Source organism: Astatotilapia calliptera, chromosome 13 (assembly GCF_964374335.1).
Source record: "Astatotilapia calliptera chromosome 13, fAstCal68.1, whole genome shotgun sequence".
Lineage (NCBI taxonomy): Eukaryota > Metazoa > Chordata > Actinopteri > Cichliformes > Cichlidae > Astatotilapia > Astatotilapia calliptera.
Window position 1 is genome coordinate 26,641,123 of NC_137434.1, and position 16,137 is coordinate 26,657,259.

At 38.6% G+C, this 16,137-nt stretch overlaps 1 protein-coding gene across 1 annotated transcript in view; it reads right to left on the reverse strand.

Moving 5' to 3' along the window:
- The window catches only part of bean1 (brain expressed, associated with NEDD4, 1), a 53,050-nt gene extending 37,207 nt beyond the window's left edge, over positions 1-15,843 (reverse strand). The window contains exons 1-2 of the mRNA XM_026189861.2: positions 15,298-15,843; positions 7,939-8,058 (exon numbers count right to left, since the gene is read on the reverse strand). Coding sequence (XP_026045646.1) covers positions 7,939-7,963 — 25 coding nt within the window. The 5' untranslated portion in view covers positions 7,964-8,058; positions 15,298-15,843. The remainder of the gene's footprint in view (positions 1-7,938; positions 8,059-15,297) is intronic.
- Positions 15,844-16,137: the final 294 nt, after the last annotated feature.

Genomic DNA, 16,137 nt, shown 5'->3' on the forward strand with positions numbered 1-16,137 from the left:
TGTTATCATGTAATATAAATGTAAAACTTCTGAAGTGCAACATTGAAATGTAATAAAATAAAATATATTATCCACTATCAAGTGAGCTGCCAGGATCTTTTGAAAGCAAACCACAGAACATAACAGAATGTAGGTTAACCAGCTTTAAAAGCTTCATATTCTAGGTACAACTGTGCGTTCATTCTTGATAACGCACAGAAAGCAGTTAGTATAACATTTAGATGTGTAATTGGACGAGGTAGTATGTGGGTCACAAAACATGCTGTGTGTGAGAATATGGGTCAGAATACATCATACATCCCCTTAATCGCTCTCTGTCTCTCGCCCTCCCATGTGAGATAGATGACAGAGAGACATATTATCACACCCTGCTGGCCCATATTCCTGCTTTCCCCTCATTTAATCATCAACCTCTTTTCTAATTCATTCATCTGCTACCATCCTTTATTGTTGTGTTAATCGCTTGTTTGGATTGCTTATCTCCATAAACAACTGCTGGCACACTAACCAGATAATTTAGATGATATTATCAATCATGAATTGTAAAAAATAATCTGTCAGAGGATTTAGGTTATCAGTGTAGCATTGTCAAACTAGCCTAAATACTATATCTGCTTTGTTAGCATTTACATGATGAAGAATGAGTCTGAAGCATACCGAGGTTCACACTTGGCATCAAATTAGAATTTTTAATTCTTATTGTATTCTGGCTTACCTATTATTTAATCTAGGAGGAAATAAATACTTACAGCTGTCAAATTAGGTCAATTCCATGCTAATGACGTAAGACTGGTGCCACTCTCTATATTGGTGATAGGCAATTAGCAAAGATTATCCAAACTCCGAAACATAATTTAATTAGCTAATTAATACAGATTATAGCCAAACATAGTTTCTGAAAACAAGGTCATAGTCATGGTGACATCAGCCAGTGGTTTCTAGGCTTCATAACCCTCAAATTTAGTTTTTTGCCTGCTATGTTGTTGGTTTTTAGAGCTAGAAGTTACTGTCTTGGACACAAGAGCAGAATTAGTTAATGTCAGGGTGCAGGTGCTAAAAGACTAATAGAATACTAGTATGTCACTAAGCAAAACTAGAGCACAAACTATAGCTACACACACCGAACTTTAAACCTGATAAAACTTGCAGTTGTTATGAATTGGGGACCATAAGCATACGACAGGTTTTTATAGCTAAAATTAGGGATTTCAACATAAGTGTCTGTGGGGATCTGTGGTTTCTGGTGCTTTCACATTGGCTTCATTTTTCAGTCCTAGAACATGCTGATTGGTTATAACATGCAAATGTGAGTGCTCAAAGGGTTGTTACAAGGTAACTATAGCCAACTATTTGTGTCCATTGGTTGTAGAAGCAAATAGGCTGCCATCGTGCTGAACACAAGCATAATAAGACAGGTGATCTTACACGGCTCCAAACAAATTCCTTCACTGGTCCACTTAGTTAGTTAGTTCAAAGTAAAATGTACTTGCAGCTGTTGGCGGTGTTGATTTGGCAAGAACCAGGAAGGGAAAGTTTTTAATGAGCAGGTGCATCAGAGACCTGGGAGGTTTACGGGGTGTCCTGTGAACTAGTTGTGTCAATGTGCAGAGGAACAGAAATATGTATTAATATTCTTTCATGCACATATGAACCACATAGTCAGACTGTGGTATCTCAGTGGTGTGCACAACACTGAATAAATCCTACCACTGATTGCAGTATATACTTTTTGTGATTGGTCAGTCATCCCTGGAAATCCAGTTTTGATTTATAATAACTGGAAATTATGATTGCTCAGTGAGCAGGATGGAGCCAGTACAGACTGGAAAATGAGCCATAGGAATTCAGGGAGCACTTTATATCCAGCTATGATTGGTACTGTAAATCAAGACAGCAAAAAATAGCATGTTTGTACACACACACACACACACACACACACACACACACACACACACACACACACACACACACACACACACACACACACAGAGTAAACACACCATACTGTCTGCTGTGTGTTCCCATGTGCACCCTTGACCATTTTCACTAAAGTCTTGTGGGAAAATTCACTAAAATAAAGTGTTTTCTCACAAGAGATTGTGAAGCTCAGATGCATTTGTAGATTAAGTGACTAATTTCCTGTCGCTGAGTCCTTCCACAAGTCTCAACATAACACCTCCAGTCCCCTTTGCCAAGTGGAAAAAAGCCTTAGCATAAAGGATAAAGGATAACATTTTACTGTTACCCTTTTTACATTTTAGAGCACTGTCACTTCACACAAAACACCTCAGTTGAACTGGTTAGAGTTTCTGCATGGCTGTTTCTTCTTGAGTGACAGGTGCCTTACCCTATCACACTTGACTGTGAGGTGACAGCTGCACCTGCTTACCCCACTTCTGTTCTCTTGTGGTTCCACATTGTTGCTCTAAGCAGCTGACAAGATGGCAGTACACCCTTACTCGCTTGAGAGTGTCCATCACTGTCTGCTTTCATCCATTTCTGCTGTGTCTCTGAAAAGGCACCCTGGGATGCATGCTGGGGCGAACACCAGCATCACTAAACCTCTTTAGTAAGTAGACCAACTGAAAAAGAAACTTCAGATTTTGAAAGCTGCTGGTGATAAAAACTGAACAAAGAGACATTTTAAGACTGAATACTTTGTGGAACTGTTTCACTACAACTTACTTTTTTTTTTTTAACTTGAAAAGACGCTACATTTCTTTTGTGCATTGCATTTTGGGAGCATTTGTGCTTCAGTAGCACACTCAAAAATGACTCAAAATAACTCTTCTAACAGGAACACATTACAAACTAAAAACCTGTTTAAAGCAAGCGTGTAGTACAGCTAAGATACAAGGTGCAAGAAAGTCAGGTCACGTGGACTAAAACAATTACTTTTTAAAACTCCTGTTCTGCTTATATTACCAGTCATCCATCAGACTTCATGACTTGTATGAAAGCCAAAACACCATGAAGTCAAAAACAACAGCTGTGGCTCAGGAGGCAGAGCCAGTTGGAAGGTCGGTAGTTCGATCTCCAGCTCCTCCAGTCCACATGTCAGTGTCCTTGGGCAACATACCGATCGCCCAAATTGCTCCCAATCCGATTAAACCCCCATGCAGAGTTTGAAACTGTGCATGATAGGCAGAGAATACTTATAAAGCTCTGTCAATGTCTGAATGTGATCAGAGTAGAAATGTACTATGTATATAATAGTTAATGTATCTATGTTTTATTCTTCTTCTTATTTTTATTTGATAAGTTTATCTGATAGAGTAGATTTGAAAATTTGATGTAAGAATTTTGTTATAAAACTTCCAGTTGATATTTTACCTTCATTAGTAACACTGTTGAAACCTGCCAATAATAAACTCTTCGGTTGACTGAAAAAAAGTGGTCATCATTGCGAGTTCCAAAAAATGACTTTTTAACAGTTTTGTGATGACTTTCTTGTTACACAATTATCTCCATAACAACATTATCGCCTTTAAAGCCTGACTGAACAGACAAAAGCTGAGAAATTGTTCTGACATTTTAAAAAGAAAGAAGCAGATTCAGAAGTGTCCACTGAGAGTTTGACAGGCGGCCACATGCCCAGCTGGGCAATTTTTAGCCTCTGCGAACAACACTCATAAGGTTAGGTGAAAATTCAACTTGGAGTTGTTTGGAAATGGTGTTGAAATCTATAATGTTTTTTCTTTTGCAACTGTATACTATCTATTACATCTAAATCTGTCTGCTTCTCGCAACTTGTACTGTATCTGATATCCTTCACTTATATTGAATTGCAGTAAATGCGTTTCTGTCTTTCTGTCAGGTCACTAAAGTACGATTATACCAAGTCCAGCAAGTGCTGAGTGCACAGGGCCAACTGGAGCAGTCTGATAAATAAAAAACCAAAAAATCTGTAACATCATATCACAGAATTCCATTTCAGACAGACACCTCCCCTTTGAATTAGAAGACTGATGTCTTTCTTTCCCTGACCCTTTTCCCCTCACATGCTGTCTCACTCTCTCTTTGGGTTTCAGTGTGTAAATCCTTGTGTTGCTTTGCCCTTTTAGGTCTTTCTCTTTTTTCCTTCTTTGTCAGAAGTGCTGTGCAGGGGATATAAGCCAGAAAAGGGTGGAGAGGGATAAGATGATAAAAAAAATTTAAGGGAGGGGATGAAAAGCAATGTTTTAAATTGTGTTAAAACAGCACCTGCACCCCCTTTCCTGTCTGGACTCAGTCATAGACTGATACTAACATTTCCATGGATCAAGATGTTACATAACATGATGGTGTGCTATGAAATTGTATTATGAACCACCAATCATTAATTCCATTAATCGATACAACTGACTGTTGTGAGAAATTAGATGAGTAACATCCTCTGCCTTTGACTATCTAAGTAATCTTTACACATCTAGCTAATTTTACATGTGACACTGTTAACCATTTTTGAATGTATTCTAATGTTTGTCTTGATTATCTACCTCTATCTTTCAGAAGATGGAAGCTGAAAGTTGAATGGATGGATTTTTTTTTTCTTAACTGTCCCACCTGTTCCAAATTTGGTTAATTGACATTTCACTGTTACACAGTCCACCCTGTCAGGAAGTAGCCTTGAAAAAATAATTAGTTCTCACTGAACATTGACACTGAATTTAAATCTCAGAAGCTCATATTTCCATTAAGAAAATGTGATGTTTGGCCATCCATCTGTCCGTCTGGCCATCCGTCCGTACAGCCGTCCATCCATCCATCCAATGTGATGACAATGAACAACTGAGCCAACAGGTCCATTTTCTAATGACAGAGCTAACGATCTGAAGAGGATGCAGTAAGTGTACTAAAGTCAGAGGGAGCCAGTGTTAGTCAATATTGGCACCAAAGACATTAGCAAAGACATTTACCCTTCACTTCTCCTTCCTCTCCCCTCCCTTGCACTTTCTGTTTTTTCTTATTCTTTAAACTGTTCCAAGACACCTCATCCAGTTTGGCCTTTTAATCTTAGAAGAGAAGCAGTTGTTTCACTCCTTTTAATTTCAGCCATGATTCATCACTTCTGTCGCTCATTTCTTCAGGTGGTGATAGATAGATAGATAGATAGATAGATAGATAGATAGATAGATAGATAGATAGATAGATAGATAGATAGATAGATAGATAGATAGATAGATAGATAGATAGATAGATAGATAGATAGATAGATAGATAGATAGATAGATAGATAGATAGAATTATTTCTCATACACAATCACTTATAGACATAACTTTGACCACCTGTGGTATGTACTAAATGTCTATGGGCCCTGAGATCAGGGGTTAGTGAGCTGGAACAGCTTTGATATTTGCTGACCTGCCGGGCCGTGAAATATCCCTGTATATGCCCACGCCTCATATCCATTTAAATAGATTTAAATAAACAACCTCATACTGTGTCTGGATTGGATGAGAGCTCAGACAGATGGATGGATGGAGGGACAAAGAGAGATAGGTAGGTGAGGTAGAAGGTAAAATGCCGTTAAATGCAGTTTTTCCTCCTATTACCATAAAGCATGGGAATGTGATGATTGATGGTTTGGTGGAGGGATATGGCAAGCGCGGATAGACGATGTGTGCAGTGAGGAGGAACGGAAGAAGATTCTATTTCAGATCTGCCTTCATCTGACACACACGCATGCCATTGATCTTATATGTAGATTATGTTTAGCTTTTATCTCCTGCACAGACTTTTTCACTTAATACTTAGACAATATAAGTGTTCACTAGAACATAAATTCTCTTAATTCTCCCTGTACAACGCATCCACTTAACACACTGTTTGCTGCTACAACTACACATGTTTCTTTTCCAAATATTTATTTATAAGTGACTTATGTATGTATGTATGTATGTATATATATGTATATATTGTACTATTCTTAGTTAGCGTATTGTCTGTCTTGTCTTAATGTTGGTTTAAAATGGAGCACTGTAACAAAAAATAATTTCCCCCAGGGATCAATAAAGTATTCTGATTCTGATTCTGATTCTGATTAATTGTTCAAATAACCTTTATGACATTGTTACATCTTTACAGTTCAATACCATTAACTATTTCATTATTATACCTTATGATACATTTCAATAGATGCCGTTTATTATATGATCATTAGCAGTTAATGTTCTTAACATTTATCATTTTGAATACTTTCAGCTCATTGAATAGCCATTTTCAGTTGCTTTCAATTTGGTGTCATCCTCTTCCTACAAGGAGTCATTTATTACCTAATCTTAGTTGAAATTTGGTTGTTTTACTGCATTGAATGGAAGTTAGAGTTGGTGTTCAGTTTAATATAGCAACAAAACTCCACCTTTGGAGACTGGTGACAGTGAGTCAGTGACTTAAAGCACTCAGTTGTAACATTAGTTTGAGTGTCAGCATTCAGCTTCAGTACTCATTCTGTACTTGGTTTTGGTTTGGGTTAAAATACACCCATTAACACCTTATTATGACATCTACACAATGAATTTATGGACATGCTGAAGGCGGAAGAGTGTCTGAATAAATCATATATTTACTCCATGAATATCTTCACTGACTGCATTTTCCTGTCTTCAAGAAAAAGAAGACAGATGTGGATGTTTTTACTGGCAGCTGGGAAATGCATGCCCTTCTCAGGGGCACAGCTGCAATGAAGCTCAGGGATAAACTGCTGCCACGTGTCATCCTCAAAACAACCAAATGCAGTGACACTAAGAGCTCAATGAAAAAAATTCACAACATGCTTTGAAATTCGGTCAAATATTGAAAAACACTGCAGTTAATACTGCATTTAAGCTCACTAATGCTGGATACTACGCTTCAGTAATGAGCAAAAAAAGAAAAAAAAACATTTTTGGCAACAGTTCTGTGTTGAAAAACTGCAGCAACATTGCAAATGCTCTCCTTTTCAGCTCTGTCTGAATGCTACCAGCTCAGCCTGGAAGAAATACCTTGGCATATCGATAGAGCCACCCATACCAAAGCTTTTTATCTATCTCTTCACTCTGTTCTTTTATTCATCATTCTATTTCTTTTCCTGGGAGGGAAGCACTGTCGGTGGAGGCCTAAACACCCTGAAGGGGATGGAGAGATTTCAGGTGTCAAGGGAGAAAGAGAAGAGTCAGAGAGGGATGTGAATAATAGATCAGAGAGGAGAACGAGAAAGTGGGAGAGAGTCAAAAGGAGAGAATGACGGCGATATTAAAGGTGTGAGCAACAGAGTGGTGAATAGAGGGAAAGAGAAACTGATAAAGAAACCGAGTCATATTCTAGAGGAAACTAGAGAAATTTACAGGAGTGAAGAAGGATGGATCCTTTTCTCGAAGGGCAACCTTGACAGAAAAAAACACATCTGCAAGAGTCATGCATCTGTCCATGCATCCAGCAATCCATCTGCTTCTCCATCTATCTATCCATCTGTTCCTCTGTCCTTCCATCTCCATCCTGTCTTCATTGTGGTCAGGAGTTGTTGCATAAGACAGCGATTCATCTTTTATTGAGATGGGGAGCTTCTATAAATATGTCTAACTCGTTCTCTGGGGTTTAAAAGCTCAACCTGTAATCCAACTAAAAATAAACAAAGGATTACCTCAATAACAAAAACAAATCTCATTATGTCTGGTACCAGCACGACATAATAACTTTTGCCTTTTTCTTGATTAATTTAGAGTAAAACTGATCAATAGCATTGTTAAAGACAATTTATGTTATATGTGTTTTTTTTCACACACTGTGCTCCAGACTGCATGTGACCAGGTTTGGGTTAGGCTATGTTTTAGCTGCATGCTAAACAAGACATTTTCTAGAAAATATTCCATAAAAGAATAAATTTTCACCTTTTGAATGAAGTCCCATAGATGCAGTTTGACATTACAATTGTTCATTTACAGGCTTTTGAATATCAATATGTCATACTTGTTCCTTACCTGAGCAGATCAATTTCATCAGCATGAACCCCTGTTCAAAGTGTTTCCTATTGGCACATCTCAGCAGGCAGGAAGCCAACTTCTACTGGTCTGTATGACACAGTGCTGCTATACATGTAACTACAAAGACAGACAGAGAACAATGGGAAGGTCAGCACATTAGTGAGAAAAAAATGTGTGGTGTGAGCCTAAAGAGGGCAGGGAAAGAAAACAAACAGCAGGCGGGTGGATGGCCAATGAGAAATAAATGAAAGAACGTGAGAGATGCTGTGTTGCTTTACTGAGAGATGGAGGAAGAGAGGGAGGTAGCAAAGAGTGATGTGTGAATTGCAACCTCCGAGCTTGGCTGTTTAGAAAGCCCCAGGCCACATGTGTGTGTGTCTGTGTGTGTGTGCAGGTGTATTTGTCTGTCTGTGAGGCAGTCAAGTGGCCACCCACACCATCCTTTGAGTGTATCTATGTGTACATTTGAATGTGTGTGTGTGTGTCTTTATTGCTCTTTCAGGAACATGGCCAAAGGGTTGAAGCGTTCCAATCAATAGCTGAACCACACACACATATAAAGGCAAATACTAGTAATTTACTACAAGGATCTAATACTTGTAATACTGTATACTGAAGGCTTTAACTCTTCTACTGTAGTTGTGCAACAGCTATGCAAAATAACAATGATGCCAGGAAAACACGTTAGCATCAAAAGGATAATTTTTGTAAGTACGACTTTGAAAAATCTGAAAGCAAGAAGAAACCTGTGGATAAAACTTTCTCTGATTTGCTTAACTTTAGAGCAGTCTCTCTGTAAAATGATTATGCTTATTCCTCCTCATAAAGGCTTGTATTGCTAATTTATTTTCAGGAACAAACACCAAGATGCCAGCTTGAAGCTTTCTTTGTTATATTTACTTTTTCCATTTATTTTCACCACAACTAAGCTAATGTTTTTCACATTTCAGAAAATGTATTAGTGTTGCTTAGGCTGCTTTTACCTCAGGCATAAATTTTGCATTAATCAATAGAGGCACTTCCTCCGTTTCATTACATGTCGACTTCTCTTATTCATCACATCGCTCCACTGACTCACTATTGACATTAATGACACAGCCATTTTTAAAACCTTTTATTCATCAAGAAAGTATTATTGAGGGTCAGGCTTCTTGTTTTGGAACTCGGAGATGAATTGCATGCCATCCGATGTAGGAGGATCTCTATTTTTACACATCCAACAGGCTTGTTTAATTGTGAACATCTTTTTTCTTCTCAAAAATCATGAACAGCTGCTGTGAACCAGTGGAGACGTAGGTCTGTATCCCGCATTCAGATACAGAAATTGGAAAAGGTCATTACAGACAGAGTTGAGTTTGGTAAACACATCCCGTGCTGTCAAACACATTGTCTTTGTCAAGTCAAAGCGATAATATGTCACGCTACAATTTGTTCTGATTCTGATAAATCGTGAACACGTGGAAGATTGTAATGCCTCACTTCCTGTTCGCAGTGAGAGTGTTAGGAGCCTGCATGTGTGTGTGTGTGTGTGTGTGTTTGTGACTCATGAACCTGTGATGCTTTCTGCATTGTTATTATATAACTGTCCCTGCACACACAGACCGATATTACGGACAACACACTCTGGCAGCTAGACGGAACGATCTCTCCTCTCTCACACATAGTGAGTTGTTCTCACTCCAGTCTTGTCCTGGACTATGTTTATGTGTGTGTGCGTGTGTGAGAGAGAGAGCAGAACTTTCAATCCCAAACAAACATTCAATCGGATGAGCTGAAGCTAAGAGAGGAACTGCTTAGAGGGATGAGTGAACTAAATTAAGGGGGGTCTGTCTACTGATAAAGCACACTAAATTTCAATTAAATTAAGTGGAGATTTTAGTTTAGTGTAGCTTTGTCTGCTTTTTTGCCTTTTTTGTAGTAACATGTTACACTGTGGGCAGCATGGTGGTTCAGTGCTTAACACTGTCACCTCACAGGAAGAAGATACTAGGTTCCAATCCGTGTTTCCGTGTTCTCCCTCTGGCTTCCTTCCAAGTCGAATGAGGTGGGCGTTAAGTTAATTGGCGATTAAAAATTGGGTGAAGCTGTGGAAGGTTTTCTGTTAGCCCTGTGATATGTTGGTAACCTGCCTATGGTGTACTCTGTCTCTCCTCCATGACAGCTGGGATAGGCTCCATCCCCCCCGTGACCCTGAATTTGATAAGTGGAAGAAAATAGATGGATGCTGCAGTGCTTGGATTTTTGTGTTAGCTGTCAGCCTTTAACAAGACAACAAAGCAGCACATGCTTTGTCCTTTTACTGCATTTTACAAGTTTAATTCATCCATACCTTTTTTTATTGTAATTTCCCAAATCAAAAAGCTGAAAGGAACTTGCAATCTACCATCAAGCATTTCCATAAAAGTGCTTTGAAATAAATCCTTTAAATTATTCAGTACCAAATTAAGACAACAGAAAGTAAAGATTACTTTTGTTTTTTTGTCAACATGTAAGTACTTTGGCCCCAAAATATAATTTTATGTATATAGTTATGTTTGAATTCACTTTACATGAAGCTCTATTACAGATACAACAGCAATGCACATCTTTAAAGTGAAAATTTTGAAGATGCACTTTATTTTTTATTACATATATAAAATGTTATATGTAAAAGTTTAAAAGCTCTAAGCACACAGAAATATATAGCTTTCAAAGGAAAACAAGGGAAGCAAACGAGAAGCAAAGCAAATGGCTCATCACATCACAACAGCTACAAAAACAAAAACAAATACTACCCCCACACAAACACATTATATTTATATACAAGTTACTTCAGTGGGAAAATGGACCGGATTATTTAATCCACTTTATGGGCCAGATTTAGCCCACTGAAGAGTCCAGCCTGGCTGGATGTGTTTTTAAAACACTGCACAGAAGGACTTGTGACAAACTACTACTAGTTCACTATTTGTTTTTTCTTTAACTGGTTTCTTACAGACAGTGACATAACCAATGTCATGCCAGACCACAAAGCATAGAGAGAGCTGGTGCTGGCACAGTTATATTTACCTTCAGTGACATTGCTGAGATATTATGGAAATTTCATGTATTTTGCTTAAGACAAAAACAATTCGAGTTGCCTGTTATTTGTTTTGTAGATGGACTGTTCATTATTGTGATTTAGGTGTTTTCTTTTCATTTCTTTGGTATTTTTTGTGGATTATTATGCAATGGTTTCAGTGGCCTGGCCCTCTTGGGATCAAACTTGGCTCTATGTGGCCAATGAACTAAAGTGAATCTGACACCCCTGATTAAATAGAATGCACACAAAAGGAAAAAATGCACTAGATATTCAGTTTTTATAGCTGTAAATTTCAAAATAGGAATAATGTCATTTCTTCACAGAGCTGAGCTCTACGTAGTTGCCAACACAAGACAACTGCCAATTTCTCAACATTCCATGTAAATGTCCTTAGAGAGAGTTTGTTGGAGATAAAAGGCTTGTGAAAACTCTAACTGGACAAGCAGAGTGGGAAATAGTATTTATATCCTTTAGATTTTGTAATCAAACACAGAAACTCATCTACTATACCACAATTCTCCAGAGCTTCACATATGTTGCAACACATGACAACATGCAGACGGACTGATGACACTAAATACTGTTCTCTCTCTAAGCAGCCAAAGCAATAAAGTGTGGCAATACTACATGCATAACAGTATAGGGTTACTAATAAAAAATAATAATAATGATAATAGTAATAATAACATCAACATCATTTGGAACAATAACAACGATTATTATCAGTTGTAAATTGAAATGACTGTTGCCTCACAGCTGACTGGCTCGAGTGCTTCTATGTGAAGTTTGCATATTATTCTCTGTGTGCCTGCTTGGGTTTTCTCTCATTACTCAGGCTTCCTCCCACAGTTTAAAGACATGATTTTTCGATTAAGTGATTCTTAATTGTTCGTGGCTGTAAATCTGACTATGCATGGTTGTTTGTTTCCCTCTATCCGTGGTGTTCCCTGCCTCTGGCTCCACGACAGCTAAGCTATGTCTCAGGTCCTCTGCGACACTGACCTGGAAGATATGGATGGAGATGGATGAATAGATGTATAATTGTTAATATGAACTAAATAGTAAAAATAATTTTGTATGTAATGAACTGCAGGGTTATTGTAAAGTGGTTTTTAAAACCTTTGTTAATAAATACTATATAGTGAGTCTGTTCTTTTATTTAAATGCTATTATAAAGGTACCATACACTGTATGTAAAAGATGGACATAGTCACTATGACTTCAGTCAGCAAATAATAATTTAATAAAAAGAATGAACGTTAAAGGCGCTTGTACTGTTGCGTCACTTTTCAGACCCAGAACCTACACCCATCATTTATGCACCGTCAGTGGTTTAAATGAATGATTACAATACTATTTTAGAAGATGGTGATAAGCAAACCTGCAGCTTGTGTCTCGTTATACTTACCATTTTGATTTTTTTGATACTTTAGTTTATTTGTGCCTTTACTAGCTGGTTTGGTTTAGACACCAGACTTACTGGGCTGGGTATTGGTGCAACACGGACATCACAGGCTTAATGCTAAAGAGAACTTTGTGTTTAGGCAGCTTTGACTTAATAACTGTATTTTCTGTTCTGGGAGTGAGAATACATGATTCATAAAACATACACCAACCAATGACTGATAAACATTTAGCATTTCATTGGTTGCTAGCAGTATTTTATTTCCTAAATTTTAAAAACTAATAGTTTACGATTTATAAGCAATTTTGGTGGTTTTATACAGAAAGTAGGGCCCATTGTCACAGTAGCTATCACACATTTCTAAGGTGCTACACTCGTTCTTTAGCAAAACAGCTCCAGACACTGTGTAGAGCTTGTAATACCCCATAGATTAGAGAAAAGCAGGCGATGATAGGAAAAGAAAAGGGGGTGAGGGTGAGGGACAGGAACAGTTAGAGAAAGAGAAATTGAGGGAATCAGGTATTGCCTGTGGCCACAACAGCACTCCATCATTTCTTCAGCTCTATTTTCTGGTATTCCCTCTCTCTGATGTTCTTTCGGTGTCCCATTCTCCCTCTTCTCATCCATCTCCTCACAGCTCTCTCTGACAGTCTATTTGGCCCACACAGCCCTGTCATCCATTCAACCTGTCAGTCCTGGGTACGGCACCAATCTCAGAGCAACTCCTGATTGGAGCTGGGCAGACAGGACCCTTGGTTAGAATGTCCATGCCACCCTTTAAAGCCCAGGAGTTCAGCTCCTGTGACGGGTGGGTCACAGAACTGAACCCCACAGTGAGGGGATCGGAAGTTCAGTCCCCGTGGAGCTCAGTGTTCATCGCTTGTTTCAAGGTTGTCACTTAATCTACGTTAACCCTGTTACTGCATTAAAGGATCCCCTCTGTGGAAAATCACTAAGTTGTCTTAATAATACATCACATACAACGCAACCACATGTATCACATTTTTAAAGACATATGGTGACATTAGTTATGTAATTTGTAGCATAGAAAGCAGATAAAGAGCATCAATTGATCTAATTCCACTGTGAAAGACACTGTAAAATTGTTGTGCACACAACTAACAAATAATATTTTGCTTCATTAAAGAGAGATTGGTGGGGTTTATGATAATTGCAAGGCTCTGTCATTTTTCCACATCCTCATTAAATCTTTGGATTCAAACATGCAAACATCAATTTCCTAAAGTTAACACATGTTCTTCCTTTGTTCTATTTGCACCTCCAGGCACATTTACACTGAACTATTTAACCTGAAAGGTCACTGCACAACGATACCAAACATGAGATGTCATAAGTTTAAAAAAATGTATAAATAAATTTTTAAGAAATCTCTCAATACCAGTGTTTACTCCAAGTTACAGTGTATGTGTCAGAGTAAAGTCAAAGGGCTTTTTGCAGCATTGACCTTCATAGCTGAGTGGAGACAGGCACCACTTAGATAACCCATGGCAGAGCTTTAATATTCTCGGGGGACTCTGAGCACTAAGAAGTGCCTGCAGCCCTGACACAGCAAGTCTCTTTTGATCAAACCGTCAACCCACATGTCACCGAAAATGTCACACATAATAAAACTGGAAATACGTCTTTTAACACAAGGACATAGCTAACTACACTTTTACCATGTCTGGGGAATTTTATGTTTTTTGTATTCTCTAGTTGATAAGCATTTATTTTTTGCTATTTTGATTTCTCTTATAAAGTTGACCTATATGCTATCTGTACTTCTTCTTCTATGCCTCTTTTATAGACCCGAATATTTGTTACACAACCTAGTATTTGATCTAAGGGATAAAGTGACATTGGGCTGCAGCATTCCTCTTTGTTAGTTTTAATGTAACTGCAGGGTTGTAAGGCTACTGTACTCCACTGCTGAAACAAAGGAGTTAAAGTGTGTGGGAGGAAAGCCTGGGAGGAAAGCTGAGCAAGCGAGATAGAGATGAGCCTATCCAAAAATCACTACAACACGCCTACAATACTCCTATAGGGACCTACGGTGTTTGTGGTACCCAACAGTAAATTTGCCTTACATGTAATTGCCTCCTACAATTTGTGTTTTTTGTATTTACGCTTTTATTTCTCCCCTGTGTCACAGAGTTCACCAATAATGTGCCAGTGTGGTGGATGTTAGATAAATGTAGAGTATGAAAATATATTATTTTACTCACAATATGCATTTATTCAGCATTTGTTCATATTCACGTTATAACTCGTCAATATGAATTAATACTTAGACACTTTTCAATTAATTCAACAGTTCAAAAGCCCTCTCCCACATGTAAAACTTTAAATTATAATTAACAAAACTACTTAAAATAGCAGTAAAAGCCACTAATTAAGCAGTTAGATTCTATTAGAGTTACTATACATCAATTTATAGACTATAACCACTAATTTCACAATTTATGAACAGCATTTGTTTGCAAGTCATGCTGTAGGATATATTATATGTTGTGTGTATGTTTTTAATTCAAATGATCAAGCATGCAGTAACTTTAGTACTTTTAACTAGAGTGCATGTACAGTGTGCATGCAAGTAATAAAATAAATGTACTTACATGGCACCAGCTAACACTTTATAGATTCTTGTTAATCTCCTCTCTGTCCACCTACTGGAATATTACATAATGTTAATCCGTGGGAGGCAAAATACTGTGAGGAAGAGGTCAACATGAACTTACTGCAACCACCCCTCCCTGTAACTCCCTATTTAGTGTTATATCTTTCCATAGAAGGGTGTACGTGTTTGCAGCAATATGATCACCAGAGACAGAGAGAGTTTTTGGATGAGGAGAGAGACACAGAAAGCGATACAGAGCAATTTGCTGCTTACCTGCAAAAATGTAGGAATATGTGTCAGGATTCCTTTCACCAGCTCCTTAATGTCGCCTCACATCACTGACAACAGAACAACAACATCCCTGCTGGATCACCGGCACTCAGTCCAAAGGTCCTCGGAGAGCTCTCTCTCTCTCTCTCTCTCTCTCTCTCTCTCTCTCTCCTGGGACTTGGCCCACCTCCTCAGAATAGCGCTTCGTTAAACTCTCGGTGATACCGGAGGTTTTACCCTGCACAATGATCAAAACTGAGCGAGCAGGTGCTCCGAGCGTCCGAGCATCCTCGCCTCTGCGGTCCCGTACTCACAATCCAAACTGCCTCACGATCAGCATCACCACTGTTACTATCCTCCGATCCCGCAGAGCTTTATTTTCCGTTCTTCTTCTTCCGCTTCTTCTACGACCATTCCTTCGTCGATAGCATCATCACTCTCATCTTCATCCCCGTCCTCGCCATCATCATCGTCATCTGTCGCGCTTTTCTTACCCGCATCCTCACCTCCCTCGCCTGCCTCTGTCCTCTTGCTTCCTCGTCGTGTTTCTGTCCCGTGGCTCTGCAGCCAAGTAAGTGTGTCATGCCTGGGAAGAGAAGCGCATCATCCAGGGCAGGCATATGCCAATAGTAAGACAGGCAGGCAGCCAGGAAATCCCTCACCAAAAACAAAGCGCAGTTACGCTCCGATACATTTAGGATAGCATTTAATTTAGGATGTATGAAAAAATCAGTAACTGAAAGCGAACTGTTGAAACCATTAAAAAAAAGTTTGAACGCTAATATTTTAATGATGCCCTAACAGGCAGTGGTCCACACTCGGTTAATCTTGGAGGTTTGATGG